This window comes from Penicillium crustosum (genome assembly GCF_028827405.1).
Source record: "Penicillium crustosum strain IBT 35664 chromosome Unknown utg000001l_segment0_segment0, whole genome shotgun sequence".
NCBI lineage: Eukaryota > Fungi > Ascomycota > Eurotiomycetes > Eurotiales > Aspergillaceae > Penicillium > Penicillium crustosum.
The window spans coordinates 2,804,326-2,828,870 of NW_026623122.1; the positions used below are offsets into that span (position 1 = coordinate 2,804,326).

Genomic DNA, 24,545 nt, shown 5'->3' on the forward strand with positions numbered 1-24,545 from the left:
CGGCCAAGGATTCTCAGGACGAGCAAGGCCATAGCTGCTGCACTGCACTTTATTATTAAGTGCTGGCGGTTGGTACCTAGACCAACCATTTCAAGCAGGCATTACGTTGGTGTTTGAATGTCTCCATGCTTGTTCGGAGAAATCTTTCAAACATGCAGTTACCCGTATTTCAATCTGGTCTTCTGCAACAACTAATGAGCTGTGAAAGCATCGGAGGGAAACAGTTGTGCTAGTGTTACACACGGAACTAACTTGAGGGTTTCACAAGGCCCCTAAAATATTGTCACCGTTGTACCCTTCCAAGGTTGGTATATTCAGGTTACTTCATCCTCAAGAACTGTTGAACCCCAACAGCTGCCGGGGACAAAGACTGCACACCTAAACAACGACTCTGATTATTAGTGCAACCCAAGGGCTATGCCTCCGAGGCTTGTCTACGCAGACCAGTACTGGTCCCTTGTCCAATACCCTACTTATATCGCAAAATCCCGGGAGATTGCACGTTGTCGTACCACCCAAACTGGAATCGTTCGCATGTCATTCCCTGGAAGTACCGGTTTTATCCCTGTTACATGCGGTGTTTGAGACGAGGAAATCATTTAAAAGTTACCCTGCTTGGCTCTTACTCCTATTCTTGGCGGTTGTTGAACCTAATACTGTTGGGACCGCGCCCTTTATCGCAGGGCCCGACATCAGGCTAACATATTCCTAGCCATAACCCGATGGGAATAACAGCAATATGCTGATTGGGCTGGTTCTGTCTTATTTGTCATTTGGCTTTTTTATTTTCCCTTTGTTGCCCGTTGCGGATAATAAGCAGGTAGTATTGTGCTTTGGGCATGTCTACTCGAACCGTTTGCCTTCTATTTCCCAGGTGAATCATAACCCAAAAATAAGTCCCGGCGGGCAGATCTACGATCATCTGGATCCTCGATCTGTCACAAGCCAACTTGGCTTTTTTGGGCCACGAGGACCCTCTCGGTTTATATCTGTCGTTGGATATAACCTTCCCGCGCTAGAAACCCTCCACCCTCGCAGCGACTAGGTCATAGATCATGATACCATGACGCTGTCAGAACAACAAATATTGGCCATCTCAGTCACAGAGCGTGTTTGCTCGACTATTTCCCTGGTTGGAACTTTTGTTATAGTCACTACTTTTATCTGGTCCCCCACGTTCCGTAAACCGATCAACCGCTTGGTGTTTTATGCATCATGGGGTAATATCATGGCTAGTATAGCCACCATTATATCGGCAGACGGGATTCATTCTGGGGTCAATAGTTCTCTATGCCAGTTCCAGGGTTTTTTGATTCAATGGTTCGTATCAACTCGGCAACTAAACACCCTTGGCAGACAACCACTAAATAAGCAAGAATAGGTTCATGCCAGCCGATGCGCTGTGGACATTCGCAATGGCATGCAATGTCTACCTAACCTTCTTCCACAAATACGACTCCGAGCAACTACGCCGGCTCGAATGGAAATATGTGCTTTGCTGCTACGGTATTCCATTCATCCCAGCTTTCGCATACTTCTTCATCCAGACCCAAGCCCGAGGCAGGATATATGGCTCCGCCATCGTAAGCAAAACCCCAAGGCCCTCTCTTCAATCAAGCTGTGCTAATCAAATCACACTCCGACAGCTGTGGTGCTGGATCTCGGTACAGTGGTCCTTCCTCCGCATCGCCATCTTCTACGGACCAGTCTGGCTCATTATCTCAGCCACCTTTATCATCTACCTACGTGCAGGGTCGGTGATTTACCAGAAACGGAGCCAGCTTCGGAACCTCGGCGGCATCGACTTGGATCTTATCCCAGAATCTCCCTTTGCCATGTTGACTGGCATTCAAGTTACCAGGGAGATCGCCTGTTCTACTCCGGAGCGTCGGTCCTTGTCAGAGAGCGCTGCACGCGGGCTGCCGTGTAGTGCGTTCAGAGCATACTCGGTCACGATCGAGGGAGGTGGTACACCCAGCACGATGCAAGGTCCCAGTTCAAAGGTCGGTCCCAGTCCTCTTCACCAGGAGACTTCTAGCAAGACCGTGCGGCCGGATGGAGCGGACTCACAACGGAGGTCGATGTCCACGGAAGCTAATTCGGCTACGTGGGCCTACACGAAATACGCTATGTTGTTCTTCATTGCCTTACTTGTCACATGGGTAAGTCCAATCAAAGTCAATCATAGTCTGGAAACCTTGTCGGTTCCTTTTGTGTTGATTGTTTGATATTGCAGGTCCCCTCGACGATAAACAGAGTCTATTCCCTGGCTCGTCCTAATGACTTTAATTTCAGTCTCAACTATGCATCTAGCTTCGTTCTTCCACTTCAAGGCTTTTGGAACAGCCTTATATACGTCTCTATTTCATGGCCTGCATTCAAATTACTTTGGTCTGACCTCCATAACCGCGTATCCTCATTGCGCATATCGCGTCCGGTGACAAATATACAATCCTTTCATCTTCGGAAAGGCTCACAGAAATCGAGTCCTGCTCTTTTGGTGAAACCCGAGAATGAGGAGAACAGACGTCGGAGTTGGCTGGGCTTAGATCCATCAAGTTAGGGCTGGGAACTGGTTGATAGCTAAATGCTTAATTTATATTGCAACATTCTATTTTCTCTGCTTCGTATAACCAGTACGCCCCTTTTATAACTATCTACCAATTTATCAGAGTATTAAATTCAAAAACTTTCAAATATCGATGTACGTACGACCCCATCAATTCGATCTATACAAACACGTGACCGGCGCGTCGCGTTGAATGGAGCCCGTCCAACACCCCAGATCCAAATTCCTAAAGAACCACAAACAGCCTACTACACGCCAATCTTGCCATATCCGCATGCTATCCATTGCTTCTCACACTCCGACTCAATCCCGACAACAGACACACCCATCATGGCCGAATCAAATTCCCACCAACCGCCCGCCGCGTCGCCGTCCCCTCCCCCGCCAGCTCCAATTCCCCAATCCCCGGGCCCGCGTGCCTCACGTTTAAACCAAGTCTTCGAACAGGCTCTAGCACGCACACTCCGTGCAAACTCATATGCAAACTTTGCTGGCTGTTTTCCGACGCCTGCACGCCATGTTCCTGCCAGCTTGGAGGGTGTCTGGCGGCAGTTGAACGCGAAGCTGGAGGCGAATGCCAAGGCTGAGTTTGATGATATTGTTGCGGAGAGGGACGCGGTGGCGCATTTGAATGAGCTTGATCGACTAGTCGGGGATGCGAGGGCTAGGAAGGAGCAGGAGGGGGAGAATGCCGAGGAACAAGAGAGAATAGTGTATGTTACATGGATTTAGCCGTTTATTCGGACTATTTTTCTTTCGTCATTTTTGGTTCTGAATACTAACATTTTTTTTACTACACAGCGCGCATACACTCGGCGCCGAAGATCTGTACAAAGCGCACCTTACGCCTTATCTGCAGGAAGCGCAGTCGACACTCAACGCCAGACTCGAGGCTACTCATGCGGAAAATGCGGAGCTTGCACAGGCTGTGCAGGCGCAGAGGCTGGAAATTGAGCGGCTATTGTCGCATCTTGGATTGGTCGTTTCGGATATTGAGGGTGCTGCTACAGCAGCCACGCAATTCAGTAGACAACATCACATTCGCCAGGACGCAATCCAGATGGATGAGGAGGCAAAGGCCCGTCCAGGTCTGTGAGCGTGTTGCGGAAATTGTTTCTCTATCCGATTCAGGATGAAATCAGAGCACTCAATTCCCTGCCGTCAACCATTCCGTCCTCCACCATATCCTGCGCCACAACGATCACCTGTTGGAGGTCCGTTGACTTGAGTTGCTCAAGCTTCGTATTCTGGCCTTCGATCGCTGCGGCAATCGCCTCCTTGCAAGTTCCGTCGCGTTCTTCCTCGGCCGCTCCGTCGCGGCGGGCCAGAGCTGTTGCTCCGCGGTAATACGTCTGTGCGTTGCGCAGGAGCATAGCTCCGTTCTGCTTCGCTATGGCGTGGTTCCAGGGTGCTCGTCCAAGACGCCATCTGTGCATCTCCGCATCTCCCCGACCAAGATGGATCTTGGGCAGGTTCTCAGCATCTGGGAGCTTAGTAGCAGCCGTCAATGCGTCTAGGGCGGTTGAAAGCGACTTCCAACGCAATGCCACAGCATTCTCAAACGCTTCATCATCCTCCGATGGGGGGAGATCCGAAAGCGCCTGGTTCAACGACGTGAGCGCATCTGCTTTGCCACACAGTCCTTCAGGGTCCGCGGATACATCCAGCTCTGGACCAAAAACTTGTCCAACCTCCTGCTGATAGGTTTGGATGTCGGTGTGTCCACCTCGGTAGAGCAAATCGTTCAAGGCACAGATGAACTTGGCGCGCGCCAAGGCCGCCTCATACTGTCTGTCCGAACCTTCGGCATAAGCAGGCAGTCGGGTCTGCACAAGCTCCGACGAGTACTCTTGCACCCAACCAACACCGCCCCCACCGGGGTTAGAAGTCAACAAGTTGCACAAGGTAGTCAAAGTCTCTAGTTGCGCCACCGCCGTGTCCACGAGTGTATTCTTCGTGACAGGCTCCACAATCATCGCCCATTGTTCCTGCTCTTCGCCTGCAGACTCAGCTTGGGGCTGACCGGCGGCCTGTGGTGCAACCTCCGGCTCCGGTGGCACATCCCCGGATTCCATCAGTTCGATCTCCTCTTGCATTTCCGTGTACTTCATTTCCTGGACCATCAGACACCGCTGGAACAGTTCAATCGCCTCTTGCAAGTAGGTCCCCGCTTGCATCTGCTGCTCCTCGTCAGGGTGCTTTAGGTTGGACATCAACTCCGCTATGCTGGTCAGCACCTGGCCCGAATTGAACAACACGTCAGCATTGTCCTGGTCCAAAGCCAGCGCATCCCGGTGTGACTGCAGCGCAACCTGCAAGATCTCCCCCTGTGGCGCTGGCAACTGGGCCGCTAGTTTGGGGTGCTGGGTGATTTCATATTGGACTCGTGCTCTGGGTGGGTGTGTTAGTAAAAGGTAAACTCAACCCAATACCTCTCAATCATGGATGAAATTGAAAAATTCAAAACAATGACTTGTTTGGATATCGATGTGGACTTCACATACTTGTTGTAAGCTAGGTCAAATGTGCCGGGATGTTTCTGTAGTCCTTCGTCATAGTTGGTGATGGCCCGCATAAAGAAGCGCATGGACTTGGCCGCATCTCCGGCCCGCCATTTCTCGCCAGCCTCTTCTAGTTCAACGCCAGCTGCAGAGATAGTTAGTTTTTTAGTTTTTTGGACTGTTGATATTCTTGGCTGGGTTCAACTACAGACCTGCAAGAAAATCATCTGCAGTCACAGGTACCTATGTCAAAATGTATGAGATCATGATCAAGATGTTCTGTGCGGGGTATATTGCTATCACATACATGTTTTGAAGCAGACTTTTTCTTCGTCTTTGTCTCCCGGAGGAAGGATTTTGGCTTTGCCATATCTGCGGGAATGCTGTTGATTAAATTGAATTAAGAGTCGACGGAAATGGCTGTGCACCTTGAAATGTGAAGTAAATCCGGCAGAATCTGCGCGGTGTGTGGAGTATATCCTGTTCTACGTTGCTTTCACCTCAACTACATGTAAAAATGGTAATGATAGTTATTGTTCTGGTAGATTTGAGGCTTGCTACTCGTGAATTTAGTGGTGCAAGACTGCTTTGAACTATAGAATGTGTGACTGAAAGACTCTCAAAACAGCCTGGTCCTTCAGATCTGCATGGATGCCAAGACCGGAACGAGAAGATTTTTGGTGGAAGCAGTTTTGTTTCATGTTGGTTTATTGTTTCGAAGGTGGTAATATTAGTCCCTTGTGCTGCCAAAGGGGGTCTGTGTTGCTACCTCTGTGCCTGCGTAAAAATGATACATATTTGTCTAGGCCGAGGTACTGTCCCTTGCTGCAACATCCATGGATATAGTACTCCGTACCTATAATATAGATGGTAAGTAATCTAGCCAAGTTTCATCCTTACCTTATTGCTCTATTCTACAATATAACCATAACAGTCTAAAACAAAGTATCTCATAGCGGAGTGGTATTGCTACCTAGGTAATCCCCTATACGAAATACCTAAGTACCCATGTACTTGCCGAGATGATCGGCTCGCGTGGCAGCACGTGGCAAATATATCCCCGGTAAAGCTTTCTTGACATCAGAGAAGGGAGATTTGCATCACAATCATTGATCGCTGTGTGTTGATCAGTCATTTTTGATTTTTGATTTGTGTATAATCATAAGACTTATCCACCTGGGAGTTTCATCACGGACTCTCTTTAATGCTCATCTTACGATTACGTCGATCTTTCCATAAAAATCCCTTCCACCCCTTTCCCGCCACACTGTGTCTTTCCCCACCAATACGACCCACCCCGTTTCGTTTTCTCCTTTCTGTGACTCTATTTCTACTCTTGCACTGCATTGGTACCTTTGCGCCTGACTCCAGCATACCCCCTTCTACCCGGACCGAGTATGTATCCCTTGGAAATTCGAGATCGCCAGCCAATACGTAGTAATCCCCACTAACAGATCAATTCTGCAGGCTGCATTCCATTCACGGGCCTTCCTACACCTACAATTTGAAACCCGCCCTCTTTCGGCGCAAAACCTCCTCTTTATAACCATATCACTTCCCAGAAATGGCCCGCCAACCCTCTCTCGACTCTGAGCGTCCCATTATGGCTCAATCGGTAAGAACTCCTCTCCCTTCTTCGTCCTCCTTCTCCCCTGCACCTACCCTGCCCGTCGCAGGGACTTTTCATTTGTTATTGAGAATCGCATAAGTCTAACCTGCTACAGAACCGAAACTCGAAGCGATTCTCCACCGTGAGTGGAAGCCCCTCGCTGGCTGCCTCCGACCGCACAAACGGCACCCTACCCAGCGGCGACCCTAGAATCGCTGACATCTTCCACCTCCACGATGGTCTCGAGCGCCTTGAGAATAAGCCTCTCAGCAAGCAGCGATTCGTCCCCACAGAGGAGAAGTCGAACAACCTGAACAAACTCGCTCTCGGAGCTAAAGTCGAGCGCGCTCTGGGCCGGAGGATGACTGGCCAAGATGCTGTCATGCGCAAGCCTCTGTCTGAGAAGACTGAGGTGCGGACTGACTAGTCCTGATGGCAACGATACACTTAAGAGACAAACGGCTTGCTATGTGTTTTGTTCGCTACATGGCTGACCTTCTCTGCCTCTCTGATCGTTCGCTTGTTTCTTGTTCCTTGTGCTTTTTTTTCCGTTCCAACATCCGAGCCTCTGTCGACACAGTTCTTATGATTGCTGTCTTTTTTTTTTTTACAGTCACCCTTTCATGTCCTATCTATCATACCCCTCTTTTTCTTTTTTTTCGGATCAGTTTGTGGCGTTTTGACTTGATGAGATGCGCATTATTTCCTTGAGTATGAACATTCGGATCTGGTATTTTCTTGCTTCTTATTTTCCATGTCTGACTGTCATGTATCTTGAATTATCATGAAAACTTTCTTCAACTACATCTACAAGAATAGTCGGCGGCTCATGCGGTCTTGTGTTGTCTTTAGAGGTTCTTTTAGATGCCTTCTTAGGTCTTTACGATCTTTTTAGGTGTATACGAAGGCCGTTAAAAAAAGCATACCTTGTGCAAGAGCCTTTCCTATTCATGGATTTACAACATTTTATAGCCTTTGATATTGGTTGGAATTCCTAACAATATATTCTTGTATACTAAGTTTGTACTATGAATTCTGCCAGGCGGTGGCCATCTGCCAAGCCCACGCGAAACCCGCACGGAGTCAAAGAGAAGGAAGTTCTTTTCTTCGAAGGCGAATTCCCACAGCTTCATTCCATCTCTTTTTTGTTTCCCATTTTCTACCTGAATCTCCCCCCACGCCACTGTCCATCTTCCAGACCCACATTTTCTCGATCTTTCTCATCTCTCTCTCAAACCCTCCACATATCCCTCTCCGCGCCAGCAGAATCGAGAACTCTTTCTCACTTCAGCTATACTTCCCGCTCTTCCGCAATCTCAAAGCGCCTCGTCTGTTTCGATTCTTTTTGTGCTTTCCTTCTATCCTCTTCATTTGATTGCATTGGTGCCTGGTCCATTTCGCATCGTGAGTTCCGATCTACCATTTCCAATTTCATCGCATGGTAAAGATGTCGAAACTAATAAGCATCCAGTGAAGCGAGGGAAACACAGACAATCTCATTTTTAGAACGCTCATCGCTTGCTTCTTTTTTTATAAAAAAAAGCCTTTCCGCGGCCATCATTTTCGCCGTGCTCGGTTACTTTTAATCTCATTTTCCACCCGAAACCAAAAGATAAAACCCCTCAATCCTACACCATGGCCGATATGACTCAGGTTCCCATCAATGGCAACTACCCTGCCCAGCACGGTTTCCCCGAATCCTACAACCATGCATCTGTCACCATGAACACTGCTGCCAGCTTCCAGCCTGCGCAGTCTTCCACCCCAACCACTGCCACCCCCACCGACCAGCAGAAGAATGAGATCTCTAAGGATGAGGTGGGCTGGTATTTCGTCGAGCAGTACTACACCACCATGAGCCGCAACCCCGACAAGCTTCACCTGTTCTACTCTCGCCGTTCTCAGCTGGTCTTCGGCACTGAGGCAGAGTCGGTTCCCGTCAGCGTTGGTTCTAAGGTGAGTTCAATTTAATCCCTCAATGCGAATGTTATCTAACCAATCCCCACTTCCATAGGCCATCAACGAGAAGCTTAACTCGTTGAAGTTCCAGGATTGCAAGGTGCGCGTCCTGAATGTCGATTCTCAGGCTTCTTTCGACAACATCCTGGTCTCGGTCATTGGTGAGATCTCCAACAACTCCGAGCCGTCCCGCAAGTTCGTGCAGACTTTCGTTCTCGCCGAGCAGCCCAACGGTTACTATGTTCTTAACGATATCTTCCGATACATGGCCGAAGAGCCAGAAGAAGAACCCGAGCAGCCCACCCCAGCTGCGCCTGTTGCCGAAGCCCCCGAGGCCGTTGCCGAGGTTCCCGCTGAGGAGCCCCAGGTGGCTGATGAAGTCGCTGTCTCCAATGTCGATGAGAAGCTCGAGGAGGTCGAGGCCAACGGTCAGGTTGAGGAGCCCGAGGAGGCTGCCCCCCCAGACCAACGGTGCCCCCGTTGAGGAGGAGACCCCCACTCCCGTTCCTGCCGTCGAGGCCGAAACCGTGAAGGACGAGGAGCCTGCCTCTCCTGAGCCCTCTCCCGTTCCTGAGAAGGAGGAGGTTCCTGAGAAGGAGACCTCAGCCGCTCCCGCTGCCCCTAAGACCTGGGCTAGCATTGCGACTACCTCTTTCGCAGCTAAGGCCGCTGCTGCCGCCAAGGCTTCGGCCGCCCAGGCTGCTCCTGCTACTCAAGCTACCCCTGCTGTCCCTGCTGCTCCTAAGGCTGCTGCTCCCGCTGCTCAGGCTACCCCTGCCGCTCAGCCCGCTGCTGCTGCCCCTGCGGAGGCTGTCCGTTCCCAGGAGGCCCCTTCCACCGAAGCCGGATGGCAGACCGCCGGCGACGGCCACAAGAAGTCGCAGCCCCGTGCTGAGGAGACCGTCCTCGCATATATCAAGAACGTCAACGATAAGGTCGACGCCAGCCTGCTTAAGCAGACCCTGGCTCGTTTCGGCAAGCTGAAGTACTTCGATGTTAGCCGCCCCAAGAACTGCGCCTTTGTCGAATTCAATGAGCCCGCCGGTTATACTGCTGCCGTTGCCGCCAACCCCCACCAGATTGGCAGCGAGCAGATCCTCGTTGAGGAACGTCGTCCCCGTGGCAACGCCTACGGCAGCAACGGCTTCCCTGCCGGCCGTGGTGGTGGTGCCGGTCGTGGTCGCGGTGACCGCGCCGGTAGCCAGGGCCGCGGTGGCTTCCAGCGTGAGGGCCGTGGCAGCTTCACTCCCCGTGGCCGCGGTGGCAACGTTGCTGCCAAGGGTCGCCCCAGCCAGCCCCAAGCTGCTTAAACACTTTACGTGATTTTGATGATCCTCTACCTTCTACTTCCCCGCCGAGGTCACGTCTCTCACAATTCCCGTGAGCATTCCTCCGGCGGATGATCTTGTCAGGATCTGTATTACTCTGATTTTGATTCTCTTTTTTCTTTTGCCCCGTCTCTTCCTAATGACATGTGTTACGTGACTATTGCCTCCCCCCTTTTTCCCGTCACAGTGCATATTAGCGGTTGGTCCGGGTTGGCTGGAAAAGTTGCGTCTCTTTCCTTCCCTCTGGGCACTTGTGTTTTAACCTGACCTTTTTTTTGCTTGGATTGGGTCTTGTCTTCGACATTCACGATTCTTCTTTTCTGCACCATATTCCTTTCTTTCAGTGTCTTCTGCCATGATCTGTTACTTGCTCCTTTTTTTCGCAAGACGTTATATCGCATCTTTTTTTTAACTAGCATAGCAAACTCCAGGGTTTTACGGTGGTGCGCCATCCCGGTCTTTCTTGTATTTTGCTTCTTTTTTATTTTCTTGGCTATGAGGATTCCCATAGGAGCCGTTCTCTTTTTGATGTGTAAATGGGATGTTCTCGGGGGATTACAACTGTATTATGGGATTATGAGCCAAATATGGATTAGAGAATAATGAATCACCAAGTTGCTATATATTACATCTACTCCGTACCATGTTCAGGACTGCCAAGATTGATACCGGGAGGACCTTGAGGGCTTACCTAATCTCGAGTCGACGAGTCATCCATCATCCGGGGAAGATTCTAGAGTTCTGGATGCCTGAGGCACTCACAGCTTGCCACTACAAATACAAAGAGAAAAAGGAGGCAAAAGCAACAAACCGGGGAAATTAAAGTAAAATAGTTTAAAAGAACCAAAAAGTAAAAGTAGAAGAGTCTAGAATAATATCGAGAGAGCTGCAGGGTTGCCTGAACGACATGGAAGTTGCTGGATCACCGTAGAAACTCTCCACTAGAAATTTTTGGAAACACAAAAGGAACTGGCCCGCCTCTTTGACTCTTTCTCTTCATCTCTCCCTTTTGCTTTGGTTTCTCCCCCCCAGAGCTTCTTTCTTTTTAATAACTTTGTGCTTTCTTGTAAGATATAAATCTCCCTCCCCTTCTTCTCGTCACCGCTTCCCAATTTCCCCTCCCCCACCGCTTGATCAGACTCTGCATCTGAATCTCTCTCCATATTCCTCAATTGCTATAAATCCATCCTTTTCTAACTCAGATTTCCTTTCAGAATCACAATCCGCCATCATGTCTGAGACCTTCGAGTTCCAGGCTGAGATCTCTCAGCTGCTCTCGCTGATCATTAACACTGTCTACTCTAACAAGGAAATTTTCCTTCGTGAGTTGATCTCCAACGCCTCCGATGCTCTCGACAAGATCCGCTACGAGGCTCTCTCCGACCCCTCTAAGCTCGATTCCAACAAGGATCTGCGCATCGACATTATTCCCGACTTGGAGAACAAGACCCTCACCATCCGTGATACCGGTATTGGTATGACCAAGGCTGTAAGTTTCTATCCTCAATAGTTGTGTCAAATCACTCTCGTTATCCCTATTTGGGCACGAAACTAATATTCATCTCTTATAGGACCTCATCAACAACCTTGGAACAATTGCCCGCTCCGGTACCAAGCAGTTCATGGAGGCTCTGTCCGCCGGTGCTGATATTTCCATGATCGGCCAGTTCGGTGTCGGTTTCTACTCTGCCTACCTGGTCGCTGACCGTGTCACCTTTGTGTCCAAGCACAACGATGACGAGCAGTACATCTGGGAGTCCGCCGCCGGTGGCACTTTCACCCTCAAGGAGGACACCGAGGGCGAGCAGCTCGGCCGTGGTTCCAAGATCATCCTTCACTTGAAGGATGAGCAGATGGACTACCTCAACGAGGCCCGCATTAAGGAGGTTGTTCGCAAGCACTCCGAGTTCATCTCCTACCCCATCTACCTTCACGTCCTGAAGGAGACCGAGACCGAGGTCCCCGATGAGGAGGCCGAGGAGACCAAGGAGGAGGACGATGAGAAGAAGCCCAAGGTCGAGGAGGTCGATGACGAGGAGGAGAAGAAGGAGAAGAAGACCAAGACCGTCAAGGAGTCCAAGATTGAGGAGGAGGAACTTAACAAGACCAAGCCCATCTGGACCCGCAACCCCGCTGATATCACCACTGAGGAGTACGCCTCCTTCTACAAGTCCCTCTCCAACGACTGGGAGGACCACCTCGGTGTCAAGCACTTCTCCGTTGAGGGTCAGCTCGAGTTCCGCGCTATCCTCTTCGTTCCCAAGCGCGCTCCCTTCGACCTGTTCGAGACCAAGAAGACCAAGAACAACATCAAGCTCTACGTTCGCCGTGTCTTCATCACCGATGATGCTACCGACCTCATCCCCGAGTGGCTCAGCTTCGTCAAGGGTGTTGTCGACTCTGAGGATCTTCCTCTCAACCTGTCCCGTGAGACTCTCCAGCAGAACAAGATCATGAAGGTCATCAAGAAGAACATCGTCAAGAAGACCCTTGAGCTCTTCGTTGAGATCTCCGAGGACCGTGAGCAGTTCGACAAGTTCTACCAGGCCTTCAGCAAGAACATTAAGCTCGGTATCCACGAGGACGCCCAGAACCGCCCCACTCTGGCCAAGCTCCTCCGCTACCAGTCCACCAAGTCCGGTGACGAGCAGACCTCGCTCGCTGACTACATTACTCGCATGCCCGAGCACCAGAAGAACATGTACTACATCACTGGCGAGTCCATCAAGGCTGTTGCCAACTCTCCCTTCCTGGATACCCTCAAGCAGAAGAACTTCGAGGTTCTCTTCCTGGTTGACCCCATTGATGAGTACGCCTTCACCCAGCTGAAGGAGTATGACGGTAAGAAGCTCGTCGACATCACCAAGGACTTCGAGCTCGAGGAGACCGAGGAGGAGAAGACCGAGCGCGAGACTGAGGAGAAGGAGTTCGAGGACCTTGCCAAGGCCCTCAAGAACGTTCTCGGCGACAAGGTCGAGAAGGTTGTTGTCTCCTCCAAGCTGGTTGGCTCCCCCTGCGCCATCCGTACCGGCCAGTTCGGTTGGTCCGCCAACATGGAGCGTATCATGAAGGCCCAGGCCCTCCGTGACACCTCTATGTCCTCTTACATGTCTTCCAAGAAGACCTTCGAGATCTCTCCCAAGTCTCCCATCATCAAGGAGCTTAAGAAGAAGGTTGAGGCCGATGGCGAGAACGACCGCACCGTCAAGTCCATCACCCAGCTTCTCTTCGAGACCTCCCTGCTTGTCTCTGGCTTCACCATTGAGGAGCCCGCCAGCTTCTCCGAGCGCATCCACAAGCTCGTCTCCCTCGGCCTGAACATCGACGAGGACGAGGCCGCTCCCGCCACTGAGGCCGCTGCTCCCGCCGAGGCTACCGGTGAGAGCACCATGGAGGAGGTTGATTAGATGATTTCAATCAACTTTCGTTATTGCTAATTTTAAGTCTTACGGGAAATGGGAAACGGGATACGACCCTCTGTGATGTTTTTTATCTTTTCATTTTTATGTGTTCTACAATAAGAACCAGCATCTCTTTTTATTTCGGTCCAAAGCACAGTAGACTGTAGTGTAGTGTCTTGCTTTTAGTCAAGACAATTGTAGACTTTAATCGTACTTCCAAAACATCTGAGCACTTGATCTCAACACATCCACCTGGACAGTATTCATAGATGACATTCCCTCAACCCTCCTTCCAATACAAACTTCATTTCCCCCTAAACCCTCTTGCGCTACTTCCTATGGATTTTAAGATGACCGCACCTTTGCCTCGCTTCCTGAAGAATGACAATGTCAAGTAAGTAAGCTGGAGTTTCCAGCTCCAACTCTGTCAAACCAGATCGATCCAGTTGACACTCGTTCATACTGTTACCAAATACTCCAAATGCAGCCTCTGTTCTATTATAATATATATTTATAATCCCATTATACATGTATCAATTGGGCGCGTAACTCAGTTGGTAGAGTGTTCGCTTTGCATGCGAAAAGTCCAGCGTTCGAATCGCTGCCCGTCCATTTCATTTTTTTTCTTTTCGTCTTTTTATCCAAGCACCCAGCACCAAATTAACAATCTTGGCCTAGAAAACTATCCTGTCTGATTTTTTGGGGTTCAATTACATGCTTTCTAGGTTTTTTTTATTTATTAATGGTATGCGAGAGAATTTAGAAGGGTTTGATTCCTTACTAGGAATACAAAATTCCTGATCAACAACTCAACCGATAAATATATATTTTGCAAGAGAAGGAGGAATTGACCATGTTTCCTGACAATTATATAATACAGCTGCGTCCCTTTATTAGACTACTTGGAAACACTAACTATGGCATACTTTGTATCCTAGGTTAATAACGTGGCACTTGTGAATTGGCCCTCAAGAGTATTTTCATACCTTCTAACCCTCTAGTTATTTATACAGTAGAATATAGTGGAAGGCTGAACAGTAGGCCTTTTATTGGGCAGTCCTAAATGTGGTTATCAGGTCACAGAATTGAATTATACCATATGTATGATCTATCATATATCCATCTATCTATAATCCTAATCATTATCATCCGTGGTTTTACATAAATGCTTTTTACCGTCTTCGTATATACCTCAAAAGATCACCCAAAAAGACAGGACAAGGCCCACAAGCGGCGAACTATTCCCGTTACGGAGTATATGGAAAATGGACTGTAAAAATTGAGTTGCTGGCCACATATATTCTAAAGTTTACTGCTAGTTGTCTTTTTCAAAAATTTATTGTTCTAGCTACGTGTATGTATAACACCAATAACCTGGAGAAGCGCTCGGGGGGAATATCCAAAAAGATATTATAATGTGATCTTTAATACGGAGTATAACGTCTCTATTTATCTAGAATCAACTAGATATGTATGTATTCAGACCGGGCAGGGTACATTGTATACACTTTCTTATAACACTGAATGTACGTACATGCACTAAAAATAAAAGGAACAGGCAACAGTGATTCGCTGGTCACCACGAACCCATCGGGTGTGGCTTAATTATGGCTTATGTGCACTAGTTGAGCGAATGAAAGATCTCCATCGTTCGGACTGAAAAATGGTTAATATTTTGCCGAAGAAATTCCTATTGGCTTGGCGCTCATCATCTAGGTAGTTCGAGGATATCACGTGGAGGTAGAGAAAATTTAGGCAGCGAAAAGGGGATCCATGGATAAAAACAAAATCGTTATTTCCACTTCTAATGCGTCGGTGGGAGAACACAAAAGCCACCAAATATGTATAGGCCGACCTCCAGAAATGAATGGTGGTTGTGTAGCGTGTTGTTCACGCAGGCTATCTTGGTCATTGCCCTTGAGAGGTACGCTCTCCCTATCTTCGTCCGAGCTACCCTAACAAAACGTCAGCTATATACTTGTGGAATGGCAGTTATGGGTTACTCCTAAGATAACCCAGGTGCCGGTATCCTACATGATCCCAATCAATCTGGGCATTCTAATATTCGCCTCTGTCTACGAGTTTATCCTTGCCCTGGATGCGATCCATCATAAGAACAATGTTCTTCTCTTCTCAATTTGCATCTGCAATATTTGCAGCTTTGTGTACTCTGTCATGCAGTACACACTGATGGAAGAAAATACCGCGAGGCTATATGCCCAGCGTTATGGGTTTCCGACTCTAGTAGATACCACTCGCAACGTCTGGCCCCAGATCCGGCCAGCTGAGATCCTAGTGTCTATTATTACAGGATTGTGCAGTCTGATTCTGTGCTTGTTTGTATACTTCTTGCATCGGGAGTATTCGTGGGTCATTTACAAGTCCGTTCATGGCAGCTCGAAAACACGAATGCGTTATCTGTTCTACGAGGTAATCCTCACCTACTGCTTGATTGTTCTTTGAACAAATCTCGAGCATCTACGCTAACAGAATGCAACCATAGATTTTCCTGGTTCTGATAAAACTCCTCTTTTACTTCTTGTTGGGTTTCATCATCCAATACAACCTGGTGTTTATCCACTTTAAGGAACCGGAGTATACCCTCACGATGCTCCTCATTCCGGTCGCATTTATCGTTATGCTACTTGGTATCTGGGTTGTCCAACACGAACGAACCATTGGCGTGGTTGGTATCATTGTGAGTTCTCTTGCTTCCTTCCTCCCTGCCCGCCAGACCTCCACAAGGAACTATCACTGACCTCTTACAAGATATGCTACCTTGGTCTACTCGCATATCTCATTAGCCGCATCATCATTCTCTTTGGGGCTAGAACCGCTGGAAAGGACATGATGCTGTTCTTTGCATTCATGTCTGTGGTGCTGACTTCTGGAACGGTTTTATGCACCATTGTCTGCATCAAAAACTTCGACCGAGGCTTCATAGTCATCAATAACTCGAAGAACGGCTATGCACAAGAGTCATATTCCGTACCCACCGGATATTCCCTAACAGAGCCGCCTCGTTCATTTTCCCGGCCTTCCTCGCGGCTCACGCTTGATTAGGATTGCATTTTCAAATTAGCAGATTTAACAAACCATACAACATAATACCAAGAGATTCCCCAGACGCTTTGGTTTCTCGTACATTACTTGCACAATGTACTGGGGTGACGTGAGTAGAGTTATTTGGCTTGAGTGTTGTTATCTAGGTCACCTGGGCAGTTTAAACGTGCTTACTTTAGGGTTGGTTTGGAAAAGCTATAGGATTACCTTATGCGCGGTAACCGACAATGGCCTCCAGACTTGGGTATCATATGATAATACCACCAAATATCACCAAATATCACCAAATACCGAGGCAGGACGCAGTTGATGATAGCATCGGCAATTCTTACGCAGCTATCAAGTTCGCCTGCCATAATGCCGCCGATCCTAACCAAAAGGGCATTATGCGTATTTATATCCAAACTCCTATCGCCATGATGGATGGGGATATTGTTGCGATAATGGATCGTCAAGGGCTTCCAAGCCTCTTCCCGCCTATTCTCAACTCGGTTTCCCAAGTTGATCTCTAATTAGCACTATAAGATATGCATTGACATTCGAGTTGATTGCACAACAACTTCCAGATACGTTCTTCATTTCGACCGTAAAGCTCCAAGTCCACACCCCCCTCTTGGAGAGTTTTCAACCAAACCTTCAAGGCTATGTCAAAGAAATCTTTTAGGTCCTCGGGGTCATATTCCGACTCGTAGTACCCCCAATAGAACTCCAGGAAAGGAGTCATGCCATCAACGTATTGATGAATATCCACATGCGCATCCAAACTTCTTTTGACAAAGCTGCCCCATAAACTTACCAGCAGTTTCGGGTCTTCCATAACTGCAGATGCTGTATATTCGTATCGAGAATGTTGTTGCATGCAACCCATAATTCTCGCTGCAAGGTGGACTAGGGTGGTCATTCTTCGTATGTGCTGTGAATAGCACTCATATTGGCAAACCCCGGCTTCCAAAATGTCTTGTCCTATGATTGTTTGAATAAGCTCAGGTTTGGGAAACACGAAACATCGTGTATCTGCAACTGTAACCGCCACTCCGATACGTTCTGACAGTGGTAGTTCGTAGAAGAACTGACAGCAGTTCTGCTGCAAGAGCAAAAAATTTTCAACAGGACCATGAAAAATCATGAGGAGTTCGTGAGCATTCCTTTCGGTAGGATCTTCAATAGTATCTAGATGAGGAAGCAGCACACGCGTAACTGGAATCCGAGATCGAGAATTGCATCCTATCCATCCGAGATATAGTAAGCTGTGAAGCACTGTGTACCCAGGAAAATATTTTAATGATCCTTGTTGAGATGCTCTTTGGTCCAAAAGGAATTCGACCATTTCCGCTACTGCTGTGTCCACCGTGTGCATTTCATGTATGTACTGGCGCAACTATGTTAGTAGTCCCGCTTAACATCAGGTACCTCCATGCCATACTAACATGGAATAGTGACTTCCCCCAAGGGTACTTGTCATCAGCAACAAGATCAAAGGGTGATGCCTTCCTGGAGGTAAACCAATCTCGAACACCCTTGACATCACCTTTCTTCACAAGTTGGACGACTTTTGAACTGCTTGGCACTAGATTATACGTGCGTAACATCCAATTCCATCCACCAGGAGCTTTCATGCCGGATATCTCTAGAATTTTGGAGGTCATCCAAGATGGTAAACCAAGGCGCCAATGATTAGTGTAACCGCGGTTTCCCTTCGGTATTCTGACTTTATTGTCTGTTGTATTATGCTTAGTTCCATGTTTAGATCTTTACCTCGTCGATGGTTCCAGAACAAATAGTCAAGGGTGCAAACTAGCGGTAGTTGAAGAAGGATAAGGATCTAGAGGAGTTTTTAAACCGTAATTGACGGGGGCTACCTATGTAATTAGGTCTGATGTGAATGTTCCATAACCATAAGATTCGAGAATTTCCCTGTCAGTATCATGGACGTTATAAGAATTATTGGTTTGTAATACCATAACAGCAAGTGTGGCCGAGTGGTTAAGGCGCTGTGTTTAGGTAATCATATAAATGACTACAAATCCGCAGTTCTAACGAGCGTGAGTTCGAATCTCACCGCTTGCAAAATCTTTTTTTGCCCCTCCAACCATAGATAGAAAAAAACGCCAGAATAGGAGGGGGAAGGATACGTTAGCGGTGGAGGATTATTATGGTATAGAATAGTGGTGTTCAGGGCATTCAGGTGAATGGGCTGAATGGACTAAAGAGTAGGGCGGTAAGAGGGGATTTTCACCGGCATGTGGTGTACTCTCGTTGAATACTATATGAACCTTCCATTTGAGTTGTATGTAATACATAGGATTAGGGCCCTTTAATCATGTTCACAGAGCATGCGGGCTTTCCGGTCTGTAGGAACGATTCTAGATTATCCCAGGTTTGTCTTTCAAAATTGGCCCAACTCGTCTTGGAACAAACTCCAATATGAGGTAGCAAAGTCACCATCCAGTTCTCTTTCAGTTTCTCGTGAACCACAGGTTCATTTTCGTGCACATCAATTCCTATGCCAACCACTTTGCCCGTCTCGAGAGCCAATACCAAGGCATCTTCATCGATCATTTTGCCACGAGCAATATTCACCACTCGGAGGCCAGTATCTTTGGCCACCTGGAACTGCTTGTGGGAGAGGAGATGATGCGTACTCTGGGTGTAAGGTGCAGCAATGACAATGCAATCAACATCAGAAATCATGCCTGTCAGATCAGCATAGTACTGCGCACCACCTCCAAGCCTCATTTCCGCTTCCTCTTTTCTTCTCGGGCCATGATATGCAATTTTCATCCCCAGTGCATTTTGGCACTTTTCAGCAATTGCAAGCCCAATGTCACCCAGACCGACCACACCCAACATCATCCCGGCCGGATCGACTGCCTTCAAGCCTAGCTCTCGACTCTTCTGCCAATCGTATCTTGCACACCACTGTGCAAAGCTCAGATAGCGGAATGTCTCCAGCACTAATACGAGTCCGGTGTTCGCAACAGCCTCCGTGCATGCATTTGGCGTGTTGCAGAACCAGACTCCCCGGTTGGTTAACGCATCGATGTCTGCTGCATCATATCCGTGTCCACTACAGCAGATAAGTTTCAGGCTAGAAGGAAAGTGTGGGATAACTTCGCTGGCGAATAGGCGATGAGATGCGTATGGCCCTGCTTTCAGCCAGCCGGTGCGGACAATGGCGCAGATGTTGCTATACAGACCGCCAGGTTGAAGGCGAGCAATAAAATCGTCGACGGAAGCACAATCATATTTTAGAATTGATACTTTTTCGGAGAGAGTCTGGCGTCGAACATGGTCGATTTGCTGGACAGTAGATTCAACCAACAGGACAGTCGGGATTTCCGCCATAAGTCGCGTTTTAGTCCAGCAAAGAAGGTGTTGTTTTCTTTTTACACACGCCTTACACACACACGAACGGATAAGGTATGACATGTTTATCTCTGCTGATATCTCTACTGATATCTCTACCTAAGTACTGATATGCTTGCATGGCAGTTTATCGGCGTTATCACACATCTGCGCGGGGTTCGGCTTCTTGCTGGACTTGCCGGTCGGGGATCACTGGCTGTCCCGGCCCTCACCTCCTCCAGCCGAGTGGGTCTACGATTGCACAGTGCACCTCATCGGCTTTTGCAGGGTAAGCCACTGGCTAGCGGCTTCTATTCCGAGATTCGCAATGCGGAGTAGTCGCAATCTTCGTGTCCCTTGGTTGTTACCTGGCCATTATAAACAGCGGTTGTTCATCAGGTAACTGCTGTTGGAATTACCGACTTTTACATCCTGATAATACAAATACAAGATGACGAAAGCTGGGATCCGGATTGCTATCGATCGAGGGGGTACTTTTACCGACGCCTGGGCTCAAATCCCAGGACATGCCTCCGATGTCATCTTCAAAGTCCTATCCGAATCTCCCGATGAATACGATGACGCACCTACAGAATGTATTCGACAGATTCTGGAAATTGCAAGTGGCTCTCCGGTGCCTCGAGGGACCCTTCTGGATCTGACTCCCGTTGAGTCCATCCGAATGGGCACCACGGTTGCTACAAATGCCCTGCTTGAGCGAAAAGGCGAGCAAGTCGCCCTTTTGATTACAAAGGGCTTCCGCGATCTACTTAAAATCGGCAACCAGGCTCGCCCCAACATTTTCGATCTATCAGTTCAACGTCTTGCCCAGCTCTACGAGACGGTTGTGGAAGTCGATGAGCGAGTCACCATCGAAGGGTTTTCAGAAGACCCAAATCCTAAGCCCATTGATGTCAATTCAGATTCAGATTTGCACATGGGTTTAACAGGAGAACCCGTACGGATATTGAAGACGCCAGATCTAGACGCGGTTCGAAGTGACCTCTACACGCTTTGGAACCAGGGCTATCGCTCTGTAGCTGTAGCCCTGATGCACTCGTATACCTTCCAAAAGCACGAGCTTGCTGTAGCGGCCGTAGCTCGAGAGATTGGTTTCAAAGTGGCCGTTTCCTCAGAGCTGCAAACAATGGCAAAGTTGGTCCCACGCAGTCAATCGGCCGTTGCGGATGCCTATCTTTCACCGGTGACTCAAAAGTACCTGGATGGATTCCGGAAGGGGTTCCAGGGTGAACTCAGAGATGAACATGCTAAGAAGGTGTTTGTCAACCAGTCTGATGGAGGACTTACATCTATCGCAAACTTTTCTGGTTTGCGCGGAGTGCTCAGCGGACCAGCTGGTGGTGTTGTTGGTATGTCCAGGACGTGCTATGACGCCGAAGACAAGACACCGATATTGGCGTTCGACAGTAAGTTCTGAATTTTACATATTAGGATGACCATCCTGCGTTTGAACCGCTACTGACACGACACAGTGGGTGGTACAAGTACCGATGTCGCTCGGTATGCTGGGGCCCTTGAACATATATTTGAAAGCACAATTGCACAAGTCACCATCCAGACACCACAGCTGGATATCAACACCGTCGCTGCAGGGGGTGGGTCGATGCTCTTCTGGGAGAATGGGCTGTTCAAAGTCGGGCCTCATAGCGCAGGCGCTCATCCTGGCCCGGCATGCTACGGGCGAGGGGGTCCCTTGACGGTGACCGATGCTAATCTCTTCCTTGGACGAATCATCCCCGACTACTTCCCCCGGCCCCTAGACCTGGCTATCGTGAAGGAAAAGTTTTCTGCCTTGGCGGCCACCATCAACGCAGAGAAAGATGGACTATCTCAGCTGACCGCAGAAGAGGTTGCAGTGGGTTTCCTCTCAATCGCAAATGCAACCATGACTCGCCCCATTCGAACATTGAGTGAAGGCAGAGGGTTTGAGACCGCTGCACACAATCTATGCTGCTTTGGTGGAGCCGGTGGTCAGCACGCGGTTGCGATTGCGCGAGACCTCGGTATTCGACGAGCCCTGATCCCGAGATACTCGAGTATTTTATCTGCCTACGGAATGGCTCTTGCGGATGTGGTGGTTGAGAACCAAGAGCCTGAAGCTGCTGCCTTCACAGTTGATAATATCCCTAGACTTCAGGAAAGGTTTGAGAGATTGCAAGATGCGGGTATCGCAGGACTTGTTTCTCAAGGATTTTCAAAGTCGCAAATTGAGCACGAGTTATTCCTGAATATGAGGTACCAGGGCAGTGACACAGCTTTGATGATACCACGACCAGTCAAATTTGAAGAGTTTGGTGATGCTTTCGCCGCTCGCCATGAACAAGAATTCGGATTCACACAGCCCCGGGAGATCCTCATTGATGATGTTCGTGTGCGGAGTATTGGAAAGGGTATGGATGTCGCCCTTTCTAGCGCTTGCGCAGAAATGAAGAAACTTGCAGACTCGCCCCCTGCCACCCCGGTTGCTCCCGAGAAGAATATCAAGGTCTATTTCGAGCAAACCGGCTGGCTTGATATCGGGCTTTATTCACTCAAGGATCTATCTGTTGGTACGCGCATCAGCGGTCCGGCTATGGTCATCGACAAAACTCAGACAATCGTTGTGGATCCTGCCAGTGAAGCTGTCATCTTGCCTGAACATGTGGTGATTGAGATCTCTGGAATAGAAAAGCCGGAGATCAGCACCGATGCTGTGGATCCTGTCCAGCTCAGTGTGTTCGGACATCGATTCATGAGTGTCGCCGAGCAAATGGGCCAGACCATGCAAAAAACCTCAATTTCGGTGAACATTAAGGAGCGACTGGACTATTCATGTGCCGTATTTTCTGGTGAGGGCAGTCTCGTCGCAAACGCCCCTCACATTCCTGGGCACCTGGGCTCTATGAGCTATGCCATCGCATACCAAGCGCGCCTATACGGACCTGGAGAGTTGAAACCCGGCGACGTCATTCTCAGCAACCACCCTAGTGCTGGTGGTACACATCTTCCAGACCTGACGGTCACTACACCCGTCTTTGATGATGACAAAAACCCGACAAAAATCCTATTTTTCGTCGCCAACAGAGGGCACCATGCAGATATTGGCGGCATTCAGCCAGGTTCCATGCCCCCCAACTCAACAGAGCTTTGGCAGGAAGGTGCAGCTGTGGAGTCTTTCAAGATTGTAAAAGAAGGAGTCTTTGATGAGCCGGGCCTTCTTGAGGTCCTGGTTGATATCCCAGCTTCATATCCGGGTTCGAGTGGCACTCGCACACTGCGCGACAACATTGCCGATCTTCAAGCCGCAATCGCATCAAACAACAAGGGCATTCATTTGATTCAGTCCTTGATCAAGGAATATACTTGGCCAGTAGTTGAGTTTTATATGAACGCAATCCAGGAGAATGCCAGCCAGTCTACGCGTGGGTTGCTCAAGATTATCGCGCAGCGATTTGAAGGACAACCCCTGGAAGCTGTCGACTACATTGATGATGGGACGCCACTCGCATTGAAGATCACGATCGACCAAGAGACGGGCGATGCAGTATTCGACTTCACAGGCACTGGTCCTGAGCATTTCGGAAATTTGAACTGTCCACCAGCAATCATGTATTCTGGGATCATGGTAAGTGCAAGCTTTTGTCCGAGACATCCAAGTTTTGAATACGAGCAAGTCATTCTAACCGAATCATATAGTACTGTCTTCGATCAATGATCTCAACAGATATCCCTCTCAACCAAGGATGCTTGAAGCCTATCAAGCTCGTATGTCCACCCAACACACTCCTATCGCCTTCGCTCAAAGCAGCGACCGTGGGATCAAATGTGGAGACATCACAACGCATTGTCGATTTGATCTTCAAAGCCTTCCGTGCAGCTGCCGCATCACAAGGGACATGCAACAATCTCACCTTTGGCTATGGTGGCACAAATCCAGACACCGGCAAAGTGGTCAAAGGGTTCGGATACTATGAGACCATCGCTGGTGGATCCGGTGCTGGTGCGGATTGGGATGGTGAAAGTGGCGTGCACACACACATAACCAATACTCGGATTTCCGATCCTGAAATCTTTGAACGACGCTACCCGGTCATCCTACACGAGTTTTCTATCCGCGAAGGAAGTGGTGGTGCCGGTCGGCATCGTGGTGGCGATGGTTGTATCCGCGATATCGAGTTCCGATTACCTATGCAGGTCTCCATTCTATCTGAGAGACGTGTTATCCCTCCATATGGTATGGCAGGGGGTGACGAAGGCCAGCGTGGAGTGAACCTATGGCTGAGAAAATATCCCGATGGAACGAGCAGAACGATCAGCTTGGGTGGCAAGGCAACGACACACATGAATGCTGGCGATCATATCATCGTTCATACACCTGGAGGTGGCGGCTATGGAAGAGATCCAAATAAAAAGGATGAGGTGTTCATGGATATTTTCAGGATTCATGAGAAGTTTTCTCCTGGATCGTCATTGCTCCGGACCCAGGGTAGTTTGGCTGAGAGGAATGCGACGGCCGTGGGCAACTGAGAAATATGAGACTTGTAGGGGTATTGAGATTATCAGATTATGGATATGATATAACTTTCGATATATTTCAATATTAGTAGTTCCCACAATTAAAATATGATGCTTTATCCATTGAGAGAGATGTTTCAGCTATCAAACTGCCCTGCAAAAACACCGCCTCGAATATAATGGACTGTAGGGTCATTCACACGAGTAAACTGGTACTATGACTCGCTCTTTAAAATCATTTACACCCATTCTATT

The 24,545-nt window shown here is 48.7% G+C and overlaps 10 protein-coding genes across 10 annotated transcripts; 8 read left to right on the plus strand and 2 right to left on the minus strand.

Moving 5' to 3' along the window:
• Positions 1-1,415: 1,415 nt before the first annotated feature.
• Positions 1,416-2,228, plus strand: N7487_001057 (putative cAMP receptor-like protein; the record flags this gene model as incomplete). The annotated part of the gene is made up of 2 exons (XM_056868805.1): positions 1,416-1,583; positions 1,647-2,228. 2 exons carry the CDS (start codon positions 1,416-1,418, stop codon positions 2,226-2,228), a joined length of 750 nt encoding a protein of 249 aa, XP_056733589.1.
• Positions 2,229-2,899: 671 nt separating this feature from the next.
• On the plus strand, positions 2,900-3,665 carry N7487_001058 (PMF1/NNF1 family protein; the record flags this gene model as incomplete). The annotated part of the gene is made up of 2 exons (XM_056868806.1): positions 2,900-3,282; positions 3,371-3,665. 2 exons carry the CDS (start codon positions 2,900-2,902, stop codon positions 3,663-3,665), a joined length of 678 nt encoding a protein of 225 aa, XP_056733590.1.
• Positions 3,666-3,696: 31 nt separating this feature from the next.
• Positions 3,697-5,452, minus strand: N7487_001059 (uncharacterized protein; the record flags this gene model as incomplete). The annotated part of the gene is made up of 4 exons (XM_056868807.1): positions 5,378-5,452; positions 5,283-5,313; positions 5,074-5,215; positions 3,697-4,960 (listed from the first exon to the last, which is right to left on the minus strand). The coding sequence occupies exons 1-4, from the start codon at positions 5,438-5,440 to the stop codon at positions 3,697-3,699; spliced, it is 1,500 nt and encodes a 499-aa protein (XP_056733591.1). The 5' UTR covers positions 5,441-5,452.
• Positions 5,453-6,634: 1,182 nt separating this feature from the next.
• On the plus strand, positions 6,635-7,106 carry N7487_001060 (uncharacterized protein; the record flags this gene model as incomplete). Its single annotated transcript, XM_056868808.1, has 2 exons — positions 6,635-6,685; positions 6,795-7,106. The coding sequence occupies 2 exons, from the start codon at positions 6,635-6,637 to the stop codon at positions 7,104-7,106; spliced, it is 363 nt and encodes a 120-aa protein (XP_056733592.1).
• Positions 7,107-8,229: 1,123 nt separating this feature from the next.
• Positions 8,230-9,948, plus strand: N7487_001061 (NTF2 and RRM domain protein; the record flags this gene model as incomplete). Its single annotated transcript, XM_056868809.1, has 3 exons — positions 8,230-8,635; positions 8,694-9,071; positions 9,103-9,948. The coding sequence occupies exons 1-3, from the start codon at positions 8,315-8,317 to the stop codon at positions 9,946-9,948; spliced, it is 1,545 nt and encodes a 514-aa protein (XP_056733593.1). The 5' UTR covers positions 8,230-8,314.
• A 978-nt stretch (positions 9,949-10,926) lies between these two features.
• hsp90 (chaperone Hsp90) lies at positions 10,927-13,506 on the plus strand. The gene is made up of 3 exons (XM_056868810.1): positions 10,927-11,032; positions 11,181-11,455; positions 11,538-13,506. The coding sequence occupies exons 2-3, from the start codon at positions 11,198-11,200 to the stop codon at positions 13,371-13,373; spliced, it is 2,094 nt and encodes a 697-aa protein (XP_056733594.1). The 5' UTR covers positions 10,927-11,032; positions 11,181-11,197; the 3' UTR covers positions 13,374-13,506.
• A 1,702-nt stretch (positions 13,507-15,208) lies between these two features.
• On the plus strand, positions 15,209-16,430 carry N7487_001063 (uncharacterized protein; the record flags this gene model as incomplete). Its single annotated transcript, XM_056868811.1, has 4 exons — positions 15,209-15,291; positions 15,338-15,797; positions 15,871-16,065; positions 16,137-16,430. The coding sequence occupies 4 exons, from the start codon at positions 15,209-15,211 to the stop codon at positions 16,428-16,430; spliced, it is 1,032 nt and encodes a 343-aa protein (XP_056733595.1).
• A 94-nt stretch (positions 16,431-16,524) lies between these two features.
• N7487_001064 (uncharacterized protein) lies at positions 16,525-16,942 on the plus strand (the record flags this gene model as incomplete). The annotated part of the gene is made up of 2 exons (XM_056868812.1): positions 16,525-16,539; positions 16,730-16,942. The coding sequence occupies 2 exons, from the start codon at positions 16,525-16,527 to the stop codon at positions 16,940-16,942; spliced, it is 228 nt and encodes a 75-aa protein (XP_056733596.1).
• A 1,792-nt stretch (positions 16,943-18,734) lies between these two features.
• N7487_001065 (D-mandelate dehydrogenase-like dehydrogenase) lies at positions 18,735-19,775 on the minus strand (the record flags this gene model as incomplete). Its single annotated transcript, XM_056868813.1, has 1 exon — positions 18,735-19,775. One exon carries the CDS (start codon positions 19,773-19,775, stop codon positions 18,735-18,737), a length of 1,041 nt encoding a protein of 346 aa, XP_056733597.1.
• A 451-nt stretch (positions 19,776-20,226) lies between these two features.
• N7487_001066 (uncharacterized protein) lies at positions 20,227-24,302 on the plus strand (the record flags this gene model as incomplete). Its single annotated transcript, XM_056868814.1, has 3 exons — positions 20,227-21,202; positions 21,269-23,400; positions 23,472-24,302. The coding sequence occupies 3 exons, from the start codon at positions 20,227-20,229 to the stop codon at positions 24,300-24,302; spliced, it is 3,939 nt and encodes a 1,312-aa protein (XP_056733598.1).
• Positions 24,303-24,545: the final 243 nt, after the last annotated feature.

Excerpts from the sequence above, each read along its gene's own strand:
- hsp90 (XM_056868810.1), top strand. The coding sequence starts at position 11,198 with ATGTCTGAGACCTTCGAGTTCCAGGCTGAGATCTCTCAGCTGCTCTCG. Across the intron at positions 11,456-11,537 it reads GTATTGGTATGACCAAGGCT|GACCTCATCAACAACCTTGG; the intron begins GTAAGTTTCTAT and ends CATCTCTTATAG.